The sequence below is a fragment of the Mixophyes fleayi genome, chromosome 7 (assembly GCF_038048845.1).
Source record: "Mixophyes fleayi isolate aMixFle1 chromosome 7, aMixFle1.hap1, whole genome shotgun sequence".
Taxonomy (NCBI): Eukaryota; Metazoa; Chordata; class Amphibia; order Anura; family Limnodynastidae; genus Mixophyes; species Mixophyes fleayi.
Window position 1 is genome coordinate 17,780,336 of NC_134408.1, and position 25,124 is coordinate 17,805,459.

The 25,124-nt window shown below is 43.2% G+C and overlaps 1 protein-coding gene across 1 annotated transcript in view; it reads right to left on the reverse strand.

Annotated features, from left to right (window-relative positions):
• Window positions 1-25,124, reverse strand: part of PEMT (phosphatidylethanolamine N-methyltransferase) — a 104,407-nt gene that overhangs the window by 26,195 nt on the left and 53,088 nt on the right. Inside the window, exon 4 of the mRNA XM_075179199.1 lies at window positions 20,841-20,986. Coding sequence (XP_075035300.1) covers window positions 20,841-20,986 — 146 coding nt within the window. The remainder of the gene's footprint in view (window positions 1-20,840; window positions 20,987-25,124) is intronic.

The following is a 25,124-nucleotide window of genomic DNA, read 5'->3' on the forward strand; positions in this document are numbered from 1 at the left end:
ATTGAAGGCCTACAAACCAGTTTCTTCTTGATTTTAAGCCAAGAACAGATGCCTGCTCTCATTTATTCCTCAGATTTTGCACATCTAAAAAACAAAAAATCTGCACATTAATTGGGGGTTAATATTGTGTGTGTTTATATAGCAAAACCTCATTATATAAATGCCAGATTACTTGGTCCAATCCCCTACACGCCCGTGGTGCTCAGAGAAGCTCGCACTCAGACCTGGCAGCCATCCCCAACAACACGAGCGTATCACAGCCAGATGCGTGACAGACTTACACATACACAGCAGTCCATGAGGAAAGGGAGAGGAGCCAGGGAACGAGAGCGGGTAACTAAGTCTGACACGACCAGAGAGCTCTGTGAAGTCGTGCATTAGGCCACTCACAAATATATAAACAAGATTCATTCACGGAGACTTATTAGCTGGCACCGGGCACCAGCAGCCTTGCAGCTTACTTAGGGAAGAAAGACGACGTATTTCAGATCTCTGCGCTGATTTCTTCCGACAGAAAAGGAAACGTAACGCTAAGATCTGTGACAGCCCAGACTAAGGGGTAAAACACATAGAAAGGGATATTACTGAGTTATTCAGATTTATGATGTCGGCCTATTCCGTGAGACAGAAGTGACAACTACACACAAATAACACCACATTATGTATAGAGCAGCACACACACATAGGCAGTTTAGTGACGTGTGCGATGTGAGGTTTACAGTTGTAGTGTTTGATGCACGGCCTGTGTTATTGCACACAACAGGCTGGGGCGGGAATCCGTCACCTCACGAATAACCTACAATAACAGTAAGTGTAGCTCCTGATCACTGTTACTGCAGGACTATGCTGTTGAAGTGTAAGGCTGACGTACGTCACTAAATGGATTGTACACTGAAAACATAAAATTCAGGGTTTTTTCATGAAACGGTCCTCTCGCGCTCCAGCAGAGGTCTATTGAAAGTATAGGGTGTGTGAGAGGCAGCTGCGTTAAAAGCTATACAATTGTTTTTTCAAAAGTGGAGCGTTAAACAGGCCAATATGCTGTTTTATCTCCCACCTCTTGTGTTTTAAAAATAAAAAACCTCTGAAAAGTATTTGAAATCATGTAATAATGTGAAAAAAAAAAAAAAAGTTAAACTTATGTTTATCACTAATGCCCAACATGTAAAAGTTGATTTTCTTGTGAAAAAATAATGAAATAACACAAAACAAAAAATAAATAAATCACAAATTAATTATATTTATACTTGTTTTTGGTACAAATATGAATGTAGTAATGTGTTTTGACATGGTATAGATAATTCTATGGTAAAAAATAGTTCAATTAAAAAACATGGTAATGAAAGCACTGTAATGTAGAGATATTATCAATGTGTAATGCAATGTAATGTATGGAAATATATGCAAAACCTTTAATTTGTGTTATACATGACCGCGTTAAAACTTCCCTAAAAACTAGCGAACACAATGTTTAACATTCCCTCTTTTTCAATTGAATTGCACAAGTTTTCACGCTGCGCTAACTAAAAACGGTCGGTATTGCAGCTAAAAACACCGCTGCAGGGAAAGAAAACAAAAACTCGGACAATTGAACACCCCACTTTGGGCGCATATTGTTCTTTTTTTTGGGGGGGGGGGGGGGGGGAAATGTTGCTTACTCTTTTGGAGGCTTTTCTTCAAATCTTATCATTAGTACAATGTTAGTCCCGTGCGTGTTGACTCGTTTATGTAGAGTGTCTCAAGACCCCTGGGTAGAATCACCATCAGAGAGGGCTCCACTTTATTTTAGGCACAAAATACCACAGTACCAACATTGCACGCACCTTACTAAGCTCATAAACATCACTTCACCCTCCGCTATGAATGCCGGATAAACATTTATATTGATCTATGTCCGTCACCCCTGTGATTACAGAGGTCTGAATAAAAAAACAATAGTGTTCTGCAGCAATATGGCCGTTGCAGGTTTTGACAGTGATTGGATGGGAGCATAAAGTGCCGGCCTATGATAATTTAGCAGACACGACCACCAACCAATCACGTCACCTTCCTGAATGTCCCTCTTCTAAATATCGTCAAAAGCAGCAATGAGCTTGTTGAACATCTCCTTCCAAATCCATGGGCATTAACATGGCGTTGGACCCCGACACATAAGACTGAAAGCATTGCATTCATCCAGAATCCATCAGAAGCAGCTCCCGGCCATCTGACCACAAGACATATAAGAAATGTCTGTGGATGAATACGGGACTAGGTCCGCTCTGCTATGACAGACACAAAACACTGCAAAGATTTTTGTTTTCACCCTCCACCCCCCCCCATCATAAAATACATTAGGATGTTATTAATGTCTAATGTACATAAAGTGCATTGCTCCTTATTACAGACGCATGTTCTCGCATGCACACGTGACCGTCATCACTAGTAATCAGCACTTACACCTGACCTGTAGCTGGTGCAAGTGACAAACACGTACTTTGGAGATGCCCAAAGCTTGAACCGGACACTACTGCGTGCGCTCGAGCCTGGCACGCCCTTACTGTACATTGACTACTTGCATACGGCCCTTCACCTCCCTGTTCCGCCCATGAAATCGTAGGTTGCAGTAAGAGTCCTTTTCATTTGAAGATGAATTGGGCAGCACAGTGGCCTAGTGGTTAGCACTTCTGCCTCACAGCGCTGGGGTCATGAGTTGGATTCCCGACCATGGCCTTATCTGTGTGGAGTTTGTATGTTCTCCCTGTGTTTGCGTGGGTTTCCTCTGGGTGCTCCAGTTTCCCCCCACACTCCAAAAACATACTGGTAGGTTACTTGGATGCTATCAAAAATTTACCGTAGTGTCGCTCTCTCTGTCTGTGTGTGAGTGTGTGTCTATATTAGGGAATTTAGACTGTAAGCTCCTATGGGGCAGGGACTGATGTGAGCGAGTTCTCTGTACAGCGCTGCGGAATTAGTGGCGCTATATAAATAAATGATGCTGATGATGATGATTAATTGAACGCTGCTACGGTCACTGGCGTGTGGGCCGCTTCTGGGCATAAGCACAGCAATTTGACGCAAAATCCGGCAAGTATCGACATTTACGTTCAATAATGTATCCGGGCCTCTGTGTCTAGCGGGATCCACAGATCAGATCTCTTCACAGCTTTTAATAAATTCCACATATTGGGCAGCTCTACAAACGTTAGAAGGGTTAGAATAAATTTAGGGGTATATTTGTGGCCAACACTATGTGGAAGTAATAACCACATAATGAATGCTGCATTACTACTCACTGAAAACGGTTCCTAATGTGCTCCATATAATATAAGTAAACAGCTAATGAAATACAAATATAGTTTTGCTACCAAAAGAATATCACTCTGCTCAGACACAAAAAAAAAACCAACAATATAAAATTTCACTCTGAGAAACGACAATACCGGATAGCACTGTAATCAATGAATGTGTATCAGCTGCTGATTTTAGATGTGAAAAGTGATGAAGTGAATTAGAATATACTCTACTCAGGAATTTAAAAAACAATCCTGCAAAGTATAAACTTTTATTAATCCTATGTAAAACATACCCAAAACATTTTTCAGGTTTTACATGAAATTATTTTTAGGATACGAAATATATAAATTAAAACCGGTTGTTTTATTTTTTAATCCTATTTCTATTTAATTATAAAATTCAATTGAGTACGTTGAACCAGAAAGTAATTTTCCGCTGTATAACCAATGTGTGGCGTAAGTCTGACACCCCAGCACTATCTCTTTATTTTGTACCGGACGGTGTCTTGGAATTGGATGTAAATATCACATGATTAGCTCAAATCCTACCTTGGAATGACCACTTCGGCCAACGACGTCCCGCTGTGTCCTCCGGCCGCATCGCGATAAAACATGCAAAGTTGCAAACGTTTTATTTTTCACTCATTTAAAAGCTGTGAAACACCACTGGACATGAAGAGGGTAAAACAGGGCAAAATCCCAAACGCCAGGGTAGCCACTCTACATAATACTGCTGGCACCTATCTTTTGGGAATCATTTCCAATTAAACCCAAACACCAAAGTGGCCAAATTATCATAGAAATGGAAGAACGATTGGTTCGATCAAAAAGTTCGCCACAAACCATCTCTAAGTCATAGGAGTAACCTGAATTTAATCAACAAAATCACTCAATAAGAGTAAATTACTCAACGTCTTAGTAAAAGGTCTCTTTAAATGCTTATTTTGAAGCACAGGATAAACAGGACATACAGAAAGCGTTTGCAACGTATTCGAAGACAATGCATAATAGCGGACAATAAATACATTTGGGGTTGGGTGAGTAAGACGCCGAAGAGGGGGCCGCTTCTGTACAGAGTTCAGTCGAGGAACCCAAGTGACCTCTTATTGTTATTGTGTTTATTTTATTACTATGGTTAGTATGTTTCAATAAAGCCTGGAGGAATATTGTGATAGTCTTGTTGTAACTAAGAAGAGCTTTGTTATAACAAGAAACAATGTTGTGCCTTTGCCAAATGCTGCAACTCTAGAGTGACATTAATCACTGGAAAACTCAGTTTCGCAAAAGGTTCCGAGCAGCCTCACTTACGGCCTCGCCAAAGCTTGAGCCATAAAACCCTTTGCCGACCGTCCCTTAGAATTGCCTACGTGGCTCCCATCACAGAGTGCCTTTAAATCTTCATCATCGCAATGACACTTCATTTACAACTGTCACAAGGTGTTTATGAATGGTAGCGTCTGTTGAATGCGACATTATCTTGGAAAGGTCACTTGCTGTAACAGTCATTGTTTGCTTGGCCAATCATCACAGCATGTGAAGGAGACGCAACACGGCGTAGCTCACAGAAAGGAAATATTGTGCTTTAAATGGCAAACGCAGCCAAGCCTAGAGAAACCCATAGTCATATAGTTTAATTTGTCATGTAAGAAAAATCGGCCCCGGGGTCTGTATTTGCTTGGATTATGCCAAGGTGGATGTTAAAGCTACCCACGCATTTGATTTTGGTGCAAAATAACCACGCTTGCCTAATTTCACCATTAGTGAGCACACACACAAATCTGAAAAATAAAATATCATTGTTCAGGTTTTAAAATCCAACCGGCCGTTGGCTGCACGGGCGTTGGCTGACCGCAATGAGTGAACTGGTCTCACCGCATCAGACTAGATCTCCCCAATTTTATCCAAATATTTGATTGTTTGCCAATCTTGTCGCCAACTCTGCCCACGTGGGCATCACTAGGGTATCAAGAGGCAATTTGCACTTCCCAATTGATATTTACAAATGAACCATAATAATAATTATTGCCATAAGATCCTATTTATCCTTAGTCACGGCACAAAATCAGTCGTCATTGTATTCGCTGTGCCAATCTTAACAGGAAGGTTTAATAGAAGACGATGATACTACACTCGCCAGAATACTTTCCTCACCACAATATACAGGAAAGGACCAGATATAAAACAAAAAGTGGTTAGCTGCTACCTTGCAGCCGGCACCACTGCCAAGAACTGGATCCAGTCCCGCAGTCCTAGTTTATACCATTGTGGCACCTGTAACGGTTGTACAAGAACCAGAGCATTTGAAAAAGTCCACTCGGCAAACACTGAGAAGCATTTTCCCTTAAGGACTAAATAACATACGACAGCGCAGGAGTAATATATCAGCTAGAATGACTTTATGGACGATCACTGCAAACCACGGGCGCAAAGTCTGTTTAACAGAGCACATACAAAATATGATTAAAGGTTTCTGGACCCATAATTCAGAGCCGATCGCTTCGGGGTACGTCGATTGTAACAGATAGAACCGTATAATGCTCTGCTTATGGAATACAGCTGCACTATATGTAATATTTATTTTAATGCTACGTTTTACTATAAGACCCATAAGAATACAAACATACCCAAACTATTTACCGTGTTTATAAAACATAGCTAAAATAGCCTAATTTACGAAATCAACTTCTCGCTACATGACATCCCCGGAAAAAGTCGGTGTCATCTGGCGAAACGCGTTAAATGGCGAAACGCACTAGGAAAAACATCAACGTACCATCAGATATTCTATGAATGTTAGCTAGCTATTCATGTTCCTACCACTATGACTAACATAAAATACAGCATCAGCTGCAGCCATATTATCTGATACACATATCTTTGTTACAATTGCACACTCCTCATTAGCCATCTGCAGAGGTAATAACATGTCATTTTCAGCACTATCGTACATTAGATACATGCTTAAGGTTTGTCTGTTCATCTCCTTTATTTATCAGTTCCTGAGTCCGATACATCTTTTTACAGGGATCTCTACAAAATTATTTTCCCCTCAGTTTCCTCTCACTTGGCCACTGACAAAAATCAACCTTTTTAAAAGGACTCCCACTGTTGGTCACTAACTCGCTGATCACGCACACCTTTACATTGCTGACCTACATAACTTACGTCTCTAATCGGTTTTAATAAAAATCCTGCCTGCATTAAACCATAGTGAGTTGAGGAGAATGGTAGCACGTAGAAAGATGAGTAAGATCAAAGTAAAGTCAAAGTCCTGAAGGCTATTCTAAAGAGCATCCAGTCTCTGAAATCTCCAGTAAATTGCAGATATAACCACCTGCCAATCGCAGCATAGTGACGTCATTCTGAAGGTGTGTGCGAGTCAGGGCAGGATTTTGTTATCATTCATTGGGTGGGTACAGAACAGCCTGCAGCCAAGTGGATCATTGGAATTTTCACAGCAGCACAAAGTATGTCAGACGAGAAGAGTGTCGATTTTGTTGGAAGCAGTGACTTGTCCATTAGTGAAAGTGAGGACAGGGCTGCAGGTGACAGGGGCAGTGACATGATGTGAGGAGGGGAATGGAGGCAGCAGGAAGCCCCAGACTGAGAGTTATATAGTGGAAGGAGCAGGGTCCTCCAGCAGCACAGAGTATATCAGGACATGAGTGATGTGTTAGTGAGGACAGGGCTGCATGTGACAGGGGCAGTGACATGATGTGAGGAGGGTAATGGAGGTAGTAAGACTAATCAAGCAGAGCACCTGCAGAGAACACTATAAAAACCATCGGGTAACTGTATCAAGCTGAGAGTTTTCTGGCGGGTTTGAAAAACCGATCAGATTCTAGCTATCATTTATTTAGTACATTCTACAAAATGACAGCTAGAATCTGATTGGTTGCTATAGGCAACATCTCCACTTTTCAAACCCGTCGGAAAACTCTCAGCTTGATACATTTACCCCTAGGTGGGAGTCTCACCTGTCCATCAAGTTAGGGCTGGGGGTGGAGAGTAAAGTATGCAGAGTGACCGATGCCGAACAATCTGACCGGTGACTGGGGCGTTGAGGAAATTTGTGTTGTGAACTACTTTGCCATCCTGACAATTAAAAAGCAAAGTATAAACAAGTTGTCGTCATGTGTGCGTCATCGGAAGGGTGCTCATGTCATAAGACATATGCACATTGTTGCCATATGGGCCCCCCACAAATTTTACCATATGGCCTGGTGATGCCATGTTTGCCCTACAGAAAGCTTGGCAAGTTTTAGCTGTTACAAATACGAACTCCCAAATACATCAGGGGACCAGGAATTGCACAGTTTAGTTAGTATGCATATAGCGCAATGTCCTCAGCTAGATTGGCGTCATCATCTTTGGAGAGACAGCCGCATGAAACATTGGAGCTCGAGCTAGAATTACTTCCCTACCTGAAAAATCAAACATCTAAAAGATAAAATGTAAACTATAGAAATGTATTTCTCAATAAGCCGATTGGAAATTGTCTTTCGCAGAGTTAAAAGAGCAACTGTATCTACTGGAGATCTGGCTGAGAAAAATGTGGAAAGGGGGTCTAGATGTACGTATCGGCCAAATCGTCCACGTCAGAAAGTGGGGATCACAGATGAAGGAAAAATATGAAGGCGAATTCAGAGGTCTGACTGCTAAGGAAACAAACAGGAGAGCGCAGTTGTCTTAGATGCAGGTGGTAGAGCCCTAAGCAGCGTCTATTGTTCCCGTCAGAACACAGGGAGCATAACAACAAACTCTACTAACAATGAACAAGATAGAAACACATCGAGCGGCCCAGTAACCTTGTTCTCTAGGATGGAACAGAAAGCGTCACAGTAGCTAAGGGAAGATTATAGATTTTTATCATTTTCAAGCTGTTTCTGTTATGTGTGTACAAGTACAAAAAAAACAAAAAAAAAAATGTATTCTTGTTATTGCAATATAACAAGATATTATAGAACATTTAGGGGTAAATTTACTAAGTAGCACTTTTTGGTGCGACTTGCAGACCACCAAACGCGGGATTCAATTTTTAGTTCCAAACGGCAGGACTTACTATCCTGCAGCTCGGAGGCCGAAAACGCAAAGCGCATGGAAAACCGCTGCTGCAGCCAATCAGAAGCGGCCTCTTATTCTTGACTGGCTGAGTGCTCTGAGAAACCGTTCCTGATTGGCTGCGCGGCTATGAAGTTAACGGAGATAAACTTATTGCGGTCTCCTCGGGAGCTGTCCACTTCATTTAGAGGTTTTTTGTTTTTTTTTTATTAGTATATGGACAACATCGGATTAATAAAAGAAGTTTTTAGGTAAGTATTTATTAGAAGAAAAAAAACATTTATGTCACAATTATGGGGGAAATACTAATTTATGTATTAAGGGGGCCATATGTAGTATCCATGCTACAATATCAAAGTCAGCACTAAAAATTGCTGGCACTGTGCTGGTTCCTGGCTCTGGGCAGATGGCGATTGCTGGCACTGTGCTAGTTCCTGGCTCTGGGCAGATGGCGATTGCTGGCACTGTGCTAGTTCCTAGCTCTGGGCAGATGGCGATTGCTGGCACGGTGCTAGTTCCTGGCTCTGGGCAGATGGCGATTGCTGGCACTGTGCTAGTTCCTGGCTCTGGGCAGATGGTGATAGCTGGCACTGTGCTAGTTACTGGCTCCGGGCAGATGGCGATTGCTGGCACGGTGCTAGTTCCTGGCTCCGGGCAGATGGCAATTGCTGGCACTGTGCTAGTTCCTAGCTCTGGGCAGATGGTGATTGCTGGCACGGTGCTAGTTCCTGGCTCTGGGCAGATGGTGATTGCTGGCACTGTGCTAGTTCCTGGCTCTGGGCAGATGGTGATTGCTGGCACTGTGCTAGTTACTGGCTCCGGGCAGTTGGTGATTGCTGGCACTGTGCTAGTTCCTGGCTCCGGGCAGATGGTGATTGCTGGCACTGTGCTAGTTCCTGGCTCTGGGCAAATGGTGATTGCTGGCACAGTGCTAGTTCCTGGCTCTGGGCAAATGGTGATTGCTGGCACAGTGCTAGTTCCTGGCTCTGGGCAGATGGTGATTGCTGGCACTGTGCTAGTTCCTGGCTCTGGGCAAATGGTGATTGCTGGCACAGTGCTAGTTCCTGGCTCTGGGCAGATGGTGATTGCTGGCACTGTGCTAGTTCCTGGCTCTGGACAGATGGTGATTGCTGGCACTGTGCTAGTTACTGGCTCTGGGCAGATGGTGATTGCTGGCTCTGCGCAGATGGTGATTGCTGGCACTGTGCTAGTTACTGGCTCTGGGCAGATGGCGATTGCTGGCACTGTGCTAGTTACTGGCTCCAGGTAGTTGGTGATTGCTGGCACTGTGCTAGTTCCTGGCTCCGGGCAGATGGTGATTGCTGGCACTGTGCTAGTTACTGGCTCTGGGCAGATGGTGATTGCTGGCACTGTGCTAGTTCCTGGCTCTGGGCAGAGGGTGATTGCTGGCACTGTGCTAGTTCCTGGCTCTGGGCAGATGATGATTGCTGGCACAGTGCTAGTTCCTGGCTCTGGGCAGATGGTGATTGCTGGCACAGTGCTAGTTCCTGGCTCTGGGCAGATGGTGATTGCTGGCACTGTGCTAGTTCCTGGCTCTGGGCAGATGGTGATTGCTGGTACTGTGCTAGTTCCTGGCTCTGGGCAGATGGTGATTGCTGGCACTGTGCTAGTTACTGGCTCTGGGCAGATGGGGATTGCTGGCACCGTGCTAATTCCTGGCTCTGGGCAGATGGTGATTGCTGGTACTGTGCTAGTTCCTGGCTCTGAGCAGATGATGATTGCTGGTACTGTGCTAGTTACTGGCTCTGGGCAGATGGTGATTGCTGGTACTGTGCTAGTTACTGGCTCTGGACAGATGGTGATTGCTGGTACTGTGCTAGTTCCTGGCTCTGGGCAGATGGTGATTGCTGGTACTGTGCTAGTTCCTGGCTCTGGGCAGATGGTGATTGCTGGTACTGTGCTAGTTCCTGGCTCTGGGCAGATGGTGATTGCTGGCACCATGCTAATTCCTGGCTCTGGGCAGATGGTGATTGCTGGTACTGTGCTAGTTCCTGGCTCTGGGCAGATGGTGATTGCTGGCACCATGCTAATTCCTGGCTCTGGGCAGATGGTGATTGCTGGTACTGTGCTAGTTCCTGGCTCTGAGCAGATGGTGATTGCTGGTACTGTGCTAGTTCCTGGCTCTGGGCAGATGGTGATTGCTGGTACTGTGCTAGTTCCTGGCTCTGGGCAGATGGTGATTGCTGGTACTGTTCTAGTTCCTGGCTCTGGGCAGATGGTGATTGCTGGTACTGTGTTAGTTCCTGGCTCTGGGCAGATGGTGATTGCTGGTACTGTGCTAGTTCCTGGCTCTGGGCAGATGGTGATTGCTGGTACTGTGCTAGTTCCTGGCTCTGGGCAGATGGTGATTGCTGGCATTGTGCTAGTTCCTGGCTCCGGGTAGTTGATAAATTGGAGAACAAAATAAATAATTCTAACATAAAACTATCAAAATTATGTTTCAGTGGAATAAAGTTAATTAATATGAAAATAATACTGTAATTGCTGTGGATACAGCACCTGGCAGAATTCCAAGCAAATTTTTAATTTTGGAGGCAGTTATCCTACAAGATAAATGCTGGAAATCCAGTACACCAAAACTTAGGTGTAAAGTGCCCACACAAACACACAGCTCTGCATATCTGAGCTACAATTATATTCTTCTCAGTACACTGACACAGGAACCACAAAGACCCTTTAATACAATGGAGAATTTTTTTTTTTTTCTTCTTAAATTTTACATTTAGGTACAAAGAAAACCATACAAAACCTGAACACAAAGTATCACATAAATAATATATGGAGCGTTTGCACAATCCTGTGACACAGGAATATGTCTCCTAGATTCTGGCGATAGATTGTAACCATCCCCTGAGGGGGTCTGTCGGATCATTCCTGAGCTGACCTACAACAGAAGACAATGGCGCATTACGTGGCTTGGCAGACAATGGCTGCTTTTCATTCTCGCACAGGAGATGATTCGGTACAGGCGATGACATGACACAGAAACCTCAATCTGAGCTGGTGAGTCACTATCCATGGCTGCGATGTTTACCTGGCTGCTGGAGACCAGCATCATTCTTTGTTATAGTTGGATGTCAGAGGACATGGGGGGGGGCGGAGAGATAAATAAGCTGTGTGTTATATTCCTTGGATATCATCACAGCCTGTGTATTGCTGCACTGTCCCGCTGACTGGAATATTGGGGAACAGGTGTAGAATCCATAGAACTGCCCTATCCAATCAGCAACGCTATGCAAATGGCGACGCCCACAATCCGCTACGTTGTATTCATAATAATCAGGGGCGGAACATGCAACGCTGGGCTCCGTAGCCAAATCCCAGTAGGGGCCCCTGATGGCCTTACCTCTGGGTCCTGCAGGTGAAGTAGCGGTAATAAGACAAGGCTCCGATAATGTTGAAATGAATTACCGGAACAACCGTGTGTCCTGAAATTTTATTGGACAAGAAAATCCACCCCAAACTACCGGTTAGATCCCAAAAAAAGGAAAAACAGACACAAGAGCCTGTTCCCAACTGTCCTGTTCATTTGGACCAGCGAGTTAAGATTAGGATTTGCGTTATGACAATCCTGAGGTGGGTGGGACTTGGGTGATGCGAAACACAGCATGTTCCCGCCCACTTTGTGGTAGGTAAGCGCTCTCAGACCGACGGCTCTTTCTGCAGTCTGGGAGGTCTCACGATCATTCTGGGGTCTCCCGGGAGAGCGGGAACCTATGCTTTACGGTCCATTGTCATCTACACACAATACAACAGTTATAGTGTGATATTAATACACAATAATTGAACAATTTCTCAAGTACCAAGGGGTGCAAAAAAAAGACACATGGAAACTCTTATTAGCACAATGCTTCTGGTAAATAAGTGGCTTCAAAATTACTCCACCCTTCATGGAATCATGCCCACGTTGTTTTAAAACACATAATTTTTCTGAGTTACATATAGAGACTGTTGAGGGAAAGAAGTCAGCTGCTGCAGAACCTCATCCGGACAGCGTTCAGTTGACTTAAACTGCACTGAAGACACCACTTTCACAGTGGCCAGCGAGCCTGGCACGTGCACATGTTACTGTCATTGGGCATAATGCTGCTGGAATGACAACAAATGTCACTTACTTCCCTGTTATTCTGTGGATCTAGGCTTACATAGCCTTCATTAGTCACAGCCGGGCTCCCGCACGCTGCCCCCAGGCTGTTTGGAAGCATTTTGCTGTCATTAGAATAGAAAACACACACATTACACAATCATTACAAGCAGTCAGGTGCTATTAGTGAGCTGGACTGCCCCGGTGTGTGCTGGACTCGGACATATAACCAAATACAGTCTCTGCTGTTTATTTCATTCCAGATTAAACCAACTTTCTGGATGCCTGAGCACTTGTACAGTAACTAACATACTGGTGTACACTTATGACAACTGGTGTATAAATAAGTATTACTCACTTCTTATGATTTGGGAATATATTCATTTAATACTTTATTATTGCCAGAATGAGCAAACTGAGGCTCACCAGTTATGGTGGAGCTACAAGTCCCAGCGTGATTGTAGTTCCAGCATTGAACACCTCAATTCTGCTTTATTGCATCAGTCAAGCAAACAAAACTTGTCATCCCACATGGAGAATGTGATGTCTGTATAGATCAGACAGTGAAGCTTTTGGTCACTTTTCAAGTAGGAGTGATTATGTTGGTGAAGGTGTTGCACATAGTAGCCAATCAGATCGTAGCCATCATCTTCTATAATGTAGCAGATAAATGATAGCTAGAATCTGATTGGTTGCTATGGGCCACACCTCCACTTTTCCCTTTTTTTTTTTAGAAGGTTTAATAAATCTACCCCTCAATATTTGTCCAGCGCACAAGATGGCCGCTATAGGAACTGGCAGAAAATGCAGTCACCTGACACCCCTCGCTGCGCCCCGTTTGGTCCGAGCGCTGACCAGCCAGATCTGTCCGAATTGGCTGGACACGCGAGTGGTCAAATTGGAGATAAGCGTCCAAATCTGCCGATCTATAGCCAACCCTTATGTTATGGTCTTTTTATCTGATGCTTGTAATTTCACACCACCCATAATGACGGTAGATCTGTGCACAGCCCGGTAATTCCTTAAGATACATTTTCCATCACTTCCCGCTCTGTGTGTCATTTGCACAGTCCTGGCGAGTGTCATGACTCAATACACAGCGAACTTTCTATATCATTACATTTACGCCTGTCAGTGGTGTGTGAGCTGTAAGGTTCTGTCTTCACTCCTTGTCATATAGGATCTTACGACCGGTTACAGCTGTTTCTGTCGGAGGTTTTAAGGAACCCGTCTTATGTTTTTCGTTTACTTTTGTGCACAGGAAATTCAGTCTTTGCTGTAGTCGCTTCTGCAGCTAGTTCAGACGTGGATAAGGGAACCAGGAGACAGGTGGGCAATGTTCTGGCACAACAACATTTCCTATTTTATAGAGAAAGGCTTGTACTCTATGCCTTCCATCAATGGCCCTGTCATACGTCATCTACAGAGGAATTTAAATATAAACTGAAAAGCAGAATACAGACGTTACATAATCCTAAAAAGAAAAATATTCCTAACACTCAAAGCAAATCAAAATTGGGTAACGAGAGGTGAAAGACCATATAATAAGAATAAAAGATAAAAAAAACTACTACGAAACACTGAACTATGACAATAATATAATAAAGAGTGCAGGGAAGGGGTCTGGTACCTGGGACCATAAATTCTAAGTATATAGAAAGCTAAGGCGCACACCTACGTCTCATTTTGGGCAGTCCCCCGATTCAAACATCACTTCAAAAGTCCAGTGCCGGGATAGGAAAAGCTCCTTACGGGGGGTAGTTGGAGGAATTTAAGATCTTTCCAGTGTTTTTGGACTGTGGGATGAAACCAGAGCACCTGGAGAACATCTAAAAACTCCACACAGATAACGGCCTGGTTGGGAATCGAACCTGTGACCCCCAAATACTGGGAGGCAGTAATGCTAACCACTGAGCCACCTTGCTGCCCACTGACTACCTGTTCACAGTGTGTCAAAATTTCCAATAGTGCTTTACAGCTTTCATCACTTTTCCTAATTAAACGGGAGTAAAAATGGCAAGAAATATATTTACATGAAATCTCCACACTGGATCTCTGTGGTTTACGCTGAGGATGGCAGGTTAGAAATCACTTTATACAGAAAGCCTACTGGTTCTAACACCGTCTTTAGTCATTATAGCTGCCATCCCTAATTATTTTTAGGTTTACAGAGTAATAATGGGAAGAAAAAAAAAAGAAAATCTATCTAATCTTACATTTATCGATAGATATAACGCTCAGTTTAGACAAGTGGAAAAAGGCTTCAAGAAACATTGGAATGAACAAAGGATTCCATCCTTAAGTATATTATCCCTGAAAAAAGCAGTGTTTATATATAAAAAAGCGCCAAGCCTACGAGATGATCTAGTAAAGCGTGTTTTATGGAGAAAACTATATAGAAACCAGAGAACAGCCACAGATGTGGGTCATGTGTAGGATGTAGGTCAATCAAGAGCGAGTCATACAAGATGACACAAATGATTTCTACAATAGATGATCGTAAATATCCAATAACAGAGTTCATGACATGGAACTCTAAAACTCTTTATATTCTTCAATGTAAATGCGGGAAACAATACGGGGGAAAAACCTTGCGTGCCTTAAAAACACACATAGGAGAACATCTCTGATTTAGAAATCCTTTTCTGATATTTCTCTCTGTATCTATGTATTTGAAGGACCGCCATGAATGTTCCATAGACGGATTATCAGATTTTTGTGCTATCAAACTGGTAAAGGAAAATTGGAGAAATCGGAACATCAAAACAGGTTATTATTATTATCATTTATTTGTTAGGCGCCACAAGGTATCCGCAGCGCCGCACACAGTACTAACAGTAGACCATACAGGGTGAAACCATACAGAACAATGAACAAAAAGTACCAATACTTCAGAAACTCCGGCCTGTCATATGCAGTAAAGACGGAGCGGAAGAACAGGTATGGAGACAGGAGGGGAGGGGGCCCTGCTCATACGAGCTTACATCCTAAGGGAGGGTAAACAGACCAGGCATAAGAGGAGCCAGTTGAGGCAAGAGGAGAGAAGGGAGGACGAGCTAAAGGGAGGAGATGGGGGTTAAGTAGATGGTTGGTAGGCTTTGAGGAAGAGGTGAGTTTTGAGTGCACGTTTGAAGGAGCACAGAGTAGGAGAGAGACGGATGGAACGAGGGAGGTCGTTCCAGAGAAGGGGGGCTGCACGGGAAAAGTCTTGGATTCTGGAGTAGGAAGAGGTGATAAGAGTGGAGGAGAGGCGATGGTCGTTGGCCGAGCGCAGGGAGCGGGCAGGAGTGTGAATGGAGAGGAGGTTAGAGATATAAGGGGCAGTAGAGTTGGATAATTAGCAAGAGAGGTGGGGTCAAGATTGGGTTTTTTGAGGATAGGAGAGATAAGAGCGTGTTTAAAAGAGGAGGGTACTACACCAGAGGAGAGTGATAGGTTGAAAAGGTGTGCTAGGGAAGAGCAGACCGTTGGAGAGAGAGAGCGAAGGAGGTGAGAGGGGATGGGATCGAGAGGGCAGGTAGAGGGTGGAGAGGAAAAAATAAGGGAGCGAACTTCTTCACCGATTGTAGGGCTGAAGGAGCACCAGAGTTGGGTAATGGGGGGGGGGTGAAGCGATGACGGTGGCGGGAGAAGGGGAGGAGGAGATGTTCAGTCTGATGGCCTCAATTTTGGAAGAGAAGAAAGTGGCGAAAGCAGAAGCGGAGAAGGAAGGTGGGACAGAGGGGGGTGGGGGGGGGGGGGAGAGGAGGGAGCTAAAGGTGGCAAAGAGGCGGCGGGGATTGGAGGACTGAGAAGAAATGAGGGATTTAAAGAAAGAAGGTTTAGTTAAAACCGAGATGAAATACGTCTATAATGTGAAAACACTCATGCCGCAGGGTTTAACCATTGATTTGGAGTTAAAATTATTTTTGGAGTAATTTATTTTGATTGTGTTTTGCGCCGAATTGTCTGCAGTTTAAGGCCTTAAATTGAATGTTCAAATTATTGGGGTTTTCCGCGGCAACCGTCAGCGGCAACCTCCCGGTAGGAGGGAAAATCTTTGAGATTTTCCTTCCTACCGTCCTTCGTTACGGACTCTGATTAATGACGTGTTTCACTGAGAATTCCGTGGAAGCGAGAACATATTGCAGTGTATAGGTTACCATGGGAACGCGGTGTGGTAGATTTTCTGCTTATGGATTGTGCCAGTGTATACAGTTGGATTGGGATAGCACATAGAGGTCAGCTTATTACGATGATATAAAATGGGAAGCGCGGATTTGAGAAGGAAATTATTTTTACAAGCCGTTACTATAACAGGGATGGGAGGATTACATCATTTTTAATGTGCTATAGTCTCTTTCAATAAAAGTTTATAGGAAGGCGTCTCCAATTCAAATAATAAAGTTTGACATGCAGAAGTTTTTTTTATTTTTTTTGCATCTCGTGACCATGTATTGGATATGTCAATTCGATTGGCTGATCACTACTATACATAGAGACTGGTATAGTATCTCCTAATTGAAAAGGAATACGTTGGTTATTAATTGGAAGGATACAATATAGCTTAACTTATCTTTGATCTTCTGGTGGAGCAATATACAAAGGAAGTCCCGGAATTGGATCAGCTGACCTTCTGTTTATATCGGATTTATCCTCAGCGGATACATACACACAGGAAGATTACTGAATATCGGCACTTCATGGAAAATTTGGTGTTTGCACACCATGGATGTGTTATTGATGCAACCAGGGGGTGGTTGTATTTACAGAATTTATTGTTAAAAACTTGCTTCACTATATGTGATTATTATTCTCCTATGTGGGTATTTTGCCTGATCTGGACGCTTAAAGATTAAGAACAATATATAGAAGAAAGCTCCCAAATAATTGGACATTGAAGTATCCGATGTGGAATTATTGCCTATATTTCAATTGAGTATCTCTACAAGATAAGCTATAGCGCCTTAGGATCTACCAGTATGCTATATATATTAATCTATCTGTACATTTATCCATCCACAGAAACAAAAGGGAGATCGTTTTTCACTTCCGGTACTGGAGGTGAAGGTTTATCTGTCATTGCAAACCTGGGTTTTTCAAAAACGGGACCACCGCGTCCTTGAAACATTGACAGGAGATTGGAGAACAATTGCATTTTCCATATACAGACTAGGTATGATTTTGTTGACTGTAGATACGAACCCATTGTGTTACTGGCAGTCAATCGAAGACTGTCGAGGAACTTTATTTAGGGCAGCACAGGAGGAAATTAAATCTCAGACATCCTTCAATAAATCAGGCCACCAAGTTCTGGTGATTAATTACAGTGTGTTCTTTATACCAGGATGACCAGAAGTTGTGAACCCGAGTGAGAAGACGAAGATATGTGGAGACAGACATTTGCCCCGATGAATCCTACAGGTATGGATGGCTGTAGCTGCCATTATGCAAGATGAATTAATGACTAGTGATGAGTTCCCATTACAATAGATATCAGGTATTAAAGAAATTTCATTGTTTTCCAATAAGCATTGTCTATGCAATTTGTGTGGTTCCAAAGCACAAGCAATTTATTTAGCAAAAGTATTACAGTTCAATAAATACAGTACAGCCGATACATACACTGCGCGGTACTGTGCAATGCTGGGTCCAGCATACAGTCATTCAGTCCTGAAGTCTGTGGTCAATGTGACTGCCTGCTGGTCCCAGAGCATCTGTTATATACACTCAGTGATACAGTGAAAACAATACAGATGATTTGGCATGTTTCCATAGGTTCAGGCTTCAGGAGGGTCCAGTGTAATGCATTCCATAGATCAGTTCAAACGACACCCTCCAAGGGTGGGGGTTTACTTTCCAAGGGTGGGGGTCAGCTCTCCAGAAGATGAATACTAATTTTACCGGCAAGGACTAGTTTAAACTGGTCTATTAGTATTACACAGAAAATTTCATTCTAACCATTTATTCCCTATCATCCATAACTAGCATACGGAATGTGCGATCCTTTTGGCGAATGAACTGGACGTCTCCAGATAAATAGGGGATTAGAATGATACCAAACATGACATGCTTCCAGTGACCTGAACTTATTTAACTATAAACTAAATAACATTTGTTCATAATCGACTGTGGATTGGAACAATTATAAATATGAACTATATACAAGTGAATGTGTAAGTGCGAGTGTATGTGTGCTTTATTTATCGTGCGATTGCCCCATGACACGTGGCGTACTGATCGCAAACGCACGGTAAAACAATCTCAATATACTTTCTTGCATCCAATTATTCGACTTTGACACAGGATGAACAGATATCCAGCCGTTGTGAAACTACAAGACCCAGCATGCCCTGCCGGCTAGTAAAAGTTTCTTTACTCTATATAGTTTCCATGGTTTTACTGACAGTTTGATGTGCGCAAGAAAAATGCTTCCCTCCCCAGGATAAAACAAAATACTATCCACTTCCTTCAGTGCAGCTACGCTCCTGAAACTTTTACATATATAACTGTCCATATCATGAACAGCTCTGTTGTATAAAACAACTTTCATCCTAGCTCTACTGGTCCTTTAATGTCTAGTAAAATGGGCTGCAAATGTCAAAGCTGCCTGGGTAGATTGCCTAATATTAAAGGTAACATTTTAAACACTCTGTCATTCCGTTGTGGAATGATTACCTTGCGGTCAGACATGTTAGCGGTGACAAAAATAATAAACACACATCAAGTTTCCGCTGGCTGTGAAAGGATATTATTATATGCTGTTCAATATGTCTGGCACAATGACGCAGATATGCAGATTATATTGTACACAGGCTGCGGGTCTGGTTTAAAAGGAAGCTGTCAGGGTGTAGGATTACTGCCGGGCGGCAGGGGTGTATTCATTCAGGAGAAATGTACTTTACGTGACATTACTGTGAAACACTGCTGTGACTGAGGGCTGCTCATGACGAACAAAAGTTACCTGTCCACGGTTCATGTGCATTTTGTGGGTTTTGAGTGGCGTGCAATGATAAACATTAAAAAAAAAAGTTAACTCTAAGAGGGAGATTTAATCCAACGCACATTTACAGGGAGCGAGGTAAGAGGCGCGAGGATTTCCTGACGGACATTGCCTCAATGTGTCTCCGCGGACTGTTCCATTGGTTCATGGTGTTGAATTGATCATCTGAATGGGAAATCCATGGGGGGGTGACACAAACACTTGCTCAGCGTTTCATTCAAAAACAGGTCAAGCAGGTGGCTCAGTGGTTAGCACTTCTGCCTCACAGCGCTGGGGTCATGAGTTCAATTCCCGACCATGGCCTTATCTGTGCGGAGTTTGTATGTTCTCCCTGTGTTTGCGTGGGTTTCCTCCGGGTGCTCCGGTTTCCTCTCACACTCCAAAAACATACTGGTAGGTTAATTGGCTGCTATCAAAAATTGACCCTAGTCTTTCTCTCTGTCTGTGTATGTTACGAAGTTTAGACTGTAATCTCCAATCGGGCAGGGACTGATGTGAATGAGTTTTCTGTACAGCGATGCGGAATCAGTGGCGCTATATAAATAAATGGTGATGATGATGAAGCAGGGTGGGACCTTTAGACGCGAACGGATGAGACGAACATAGTACGGAATTAAGCGTTTTTTCATTTTCTTTATCGAACTTAACTACGACCGAAATAAATGTAATTTTTTCCCACCGACTCACGGTGAACATGGCACAGGGCGACCTACCACAATCACGTGAAGGACAGCCCTGTCTGTGTCTGAGTGGGGCCTAACCGGTCCACAGAAGACTTACTATGGAGAAGGCGGCACAGGCGTTGTGAATAACGTAAACATTGTTTTATGTAAAAATATAAAAAAACAGTTACAGGATTCTATTGAGTGTAGACACACTACTCTACTTCTCTGTCCACCACACAGAGGTAGACTCAAATTGGTGCGAGGCCTCTCCGGAACCGTCACATAGAGTTTTGACTAAAAATTCAGCTAATTTTCCCTCGCGTCGCTATGAGATTTCTGTAACATATTAACCAGCAAGGGGTGCAGCCGAATATCGAAGCGAGGGCCGTCGGCAGCTCATTGCTAATTTAAACTTCCCCACAGAGTGAAATTAGGAGGAGACAGTATGGCATTTATGCATGCAGATGAACAGTGCAGGACCGGATTGAGGAGACTATATAAGGAAAACAATACAAGTTTTTGACACATTTGAAGGTTAAATGCCTGCCGATATGGTATTACAGATAGGTGTCTCTTTTATGAAATATATTCTTTTAAAATTTATTTATTCTTCAGTGGCGGGGAAATAATACCATCTCTACGGACACACAGCACCGTGTTTAGACTGCAACGCACTTTGGCTCACAATGTTATGTAATAATAATAATAAATTTGTTTAAATAAAGTTGGTGTTAAAGGCATAAGATTCTTACCCAAATATGTTCCAACGAATCCCAGCGCCAGGAAACTGGAGATTACCAGGACCGCGCCGGATCCCACCAACGCCACTCCGAGGTAATAAAATTCTGGTCTTTTCAGAAACCACGAGTGAGGCGCGCTGGTCATCGCTTCCGTAATACTGGAAATAACAGGAAACAACTGTTACAGAACCAGCGGCTGCATAGGTGGTCAGTTTGTGGACACAATGGATGTAAAGTTCATTGGTTCAGCTCGTAAAATGGCCGCCTGTGTGTAGGCAATGGGGGCCCATTGCCTACACACAGGCGGCCATTTTACGAGCTGAACCAATGTTCAAGGGAAATCAGTGTGTAAACAAAAAGTAGTATTTGGTTAATATCCAGTCACTGGATGAATGAAATATTTGGGGAGGTGAATGCTATGTGCAATTTTGTACGGTCACAGGTTTGCTACACTTCTCTATTTTGTCTTACGGACAGCCACAGTCAGTAAAACAATGTGACCCATTGTTTTACTGACGGCTGGCAACTGTGAAATGCTTTTCATTTCTGTAAACAAGTCTTTTATGAAGAGGAAAATTAGTTAGAAACCTCCTGTTCTACAGGGCAGATTAACAGTCTAGATCCGTATTTAGAATTAGATTAGTTTCCAATGAATTAATCACCCCGGACAACTCCTGTCCACAGCCGCCGGGAATCCGCCCATTTACGATCAGCAGCAGCTAATGGCCGTTCACGGAGAGGAGTTTCCGCTGGAAATATATTTATCCGGAGTAGAAATAAAGTCATAATTGTTGTTGTTTAGGTTTTCCCTGTGCTCAGTCTTTTCCAACTTAAAAAGCATGAATTTTCCATTATAAAGTCCACGTAGTGTTTATACACAGGCACAGAGCTGGAAAGCGTCCATTTCTCCTTCCTCCGTGGTCTCCAGGCACCCGATTTCTCTTGAAAGGAATGATTTATATTAAAAAAAAACGCATGATGAACATCACGTAGATTCTTAAAGGGACATTACACCTCTCATTTAAATGCCAAAAGCAAAGTGGAAATGCTTGATGGACCAAGATGGCCGACAGAATATCATCTGAGGACGGATAAGTTTTGGCGCATTTTATCACCGAACTTCCACCAAATGTAGTCACCACTCGACCTAAACACTGCAATGTTCGTATACAAAGCATGAGGGTACCAGATTTACCATGACTTTCCAACAGAACCGTAACTTAAAATTTTAGCGCCTGGAGTGAGAAGCAATACTGCCAAATGAACCCAAAATATTCATAAACTGTGTCCTCCCCGCTTTAGTGTTGCACCAATGGCGGTCGGCCCCTCTCACACAGCCCTAGTTATGGCCCCGGTTTCCAATACAGCTTTATTAAACTTTACCGCAAAGAGCTAACTGCTAGACAATGGCTAAACTGCTACTGGTTTTGATTAAACACCTCACCTCAGGACCAGGCAGAATTGCTGGAGAGAGTATCTTCACGCAGTGGAGGCAGCCATTTTGTTTTGAACCAATATTTAAAAGAAACGGCCTGACTGAATTTTGTCACTAGATTTTTTTTTTGCCTGCGCTCTCGTGAATATTGGTTCAGTTAACAAAATGGCTGCTCCCACTATGCGAATACCGTGTCTAGGTAATGTCATTAGATCCTAGTAGGTGGCTAGGCTGCGCTACCATGAACATTGAGTAAGTCCATAAAATGTGTGCAGTGGACGCGGGACACTAAGGAAATACATCTCAGTTGAATATTTCATTACCTGAAGCACTGTTGTAGGATCTTTTATCCCAAAATGCTACTGCTCTGTTATATACAGGCAAAATCGCCAAAAGTTACTCGAGTTACTCTGAGGAGCTCTGCTGAACATTTTAGTGAGGGAAATGCCGTGGCTCTATGTGAGATATATATATATATATATATATATATATATATATATATATATATATATATATATATTCTGATTAATTAAGGCACACATAATGAACGCAACGTGCGTACCAATTGGGCAGGGACTGAGGTGAATGACAAACATTCTTTGTAAAGTGGTGCGGAATTGGTGGCGCTACATAAATAAGTGTTGGTGTTGATGATGTGATGTGAGGATACATCTGGTGGTGAATACGGCTCTGATCTACTAGACAGGACACAGATGTGAAATATAAAACATCACAAAAGAATGTAGAGAGAAAAAAAAAATACCTATTCAATTAATGTTACCTGTAAATAATATAGGCATTAATGACAAAACATTAAAAAAATGAAAATAAAAAATGTTTTAATATATTTTTTTTTTCCCCCCATGAAAAACATTAGGATGTAATTAATGGCTACTGTACATTAAAAACTAATGTGTACAGTTGCTTCTGATTGCAAACACATGTTCTAGCATACATACGCAGCTGTCATCCCTGTCACCTACACCCGACCTGTAGCTGGAGCAAGAGATACGGCTGAAAAACATATACCTGAGAGATGTCCAGAGCTTGAATCAGATGCTGCTGATGTGTGCGCTAGCGAGCGAGCTTGGCCCATCCTTACTGTACACCAACTCCGTGCATACGCCCCATCACCTCCGTTCCCTCCCCTGAAACCATAGGCTGTAGTATGGCCTTTGCACTCGAAGATTAATGCATTGCTGCATTCTGTGGCGTATGGTCCAGTTCTGCGCATGCGCAGAGCAATTATGCGCGTTATACGCAACACAATTGCCAGTTAATGAGTCCTTAATGAATTAGGCCCATAATGTTCCGATTCTCAGGTACAAAAAAACCCAAAAAACACCTTATCTGGAAGCCCCCACACAAGCATCTCTCATAATAATTCCCATACATGTATTATTAAGTTTTGTAATATCGTATATTAACATAATGGAACGTAATTACAGAATATCGGTTTCCCCTGTCAATCTGTAAGAACCAGACACTGGATGATCCCACCGAGATGCACATTAAGCTGCGAGTATTCTGAGGGCTGTCTACACAGCTGGCAGACAAAACATTAAGTCCTCATGTGACCTGGGGTGCAAGGAGAAGATGGACTCTGTATACACACACACAGAGCAGACGTGGAAACACAATAAGCCCAGTCACAATGCCTGCTAGGCGTTCAGCCACAGAGCTTGCAATCTAACAGGACCTCCTGCAGAGTTGCGTGCGGCTAGGATGTGACCACGTGGCTTACAGACGTGAAAGGGTTACCGGAGGCACCACGCTCTCGGTTCTGCAGACACAACACATCTCGCAGGTCTCTTATCTGAAATATTACTGCACTTTGTCATAATTGGCGCTGTTTGCTTTCCGCTTGGCAGAGCTTCACCTATAGAGGTGCCGCCTCTGGATCCACTAGGATGAGCCATCTGGTCCCCTGGGTCTCCGCACTGCCACCCCCAGGTGGTAGGAGGGCACAGGAGACAACTGGAGACCTGCCAGGCTGTCAGGTAGCTGCACGGAGGGAGAAGAAGGTGCAAGGTGTCCTCATTAATTGCATTTTATTCATTTCTGTTATATTTTTATTGCTAGTTTAATTGCTATGTCTTTTACTTGTCATGATGGTGCTTTAGGGTATAGATCTGCTTGCAGAATAAGGGCCGATACTGAGAATTACATCCCACATACAGAACAAGAGAAGTGGTACTGTGCAGTCACCTGTGTACAGAGGATAAGTGTAGATACTGAGCATCACACCCAAAAACAGAGCAAGAGAAGTGGTACTGTGCAGTTGTCTATGCACAAAAAATAAGGGTAGATACTGAGCATTACACAGAACATCAAAGTGCAAACTCCTACTGCTTTAATAGCTTGTCTAAAAAATAAAAAATAAACGTTCCAGTTTCTTTCCTACAATACTGCTTGGTGCAGCCGTATTTATGGCTTGAACAAATGATGAGAGATGAGGCGATTGTCGGGATTGTCTCCGTTACAAGCGTTAATCGCGTGTGTGACGCTTAATATTACATTGCGCAGAATGGAGATGCAAATCGGGTCCCATTACAAGTAAAAAACGAGCCCCAAACACCAACAGCTGGTGTACAATTCCGGTCCCTTAGCAGAGAGGAAATGACTCTGAACCCCTCTGCACAAAAAAAAAACCACCCCTAAAAATAAACCCTCTCCTCCCTTTTTCAAAATAATCTCACTCTGCAAATGGAAGCTGGCTTCTACACTGCTCCACAAAACTAGGCCCCGTTCCACGTAATCTGCACTTTGCAAGACCCCCTTCACACCTACACAATCAGCCCAACTCCCCTCCCCCTGTGCAAACATTTGCTCCTCCGCAAACTCATCCATCAACCCACGCG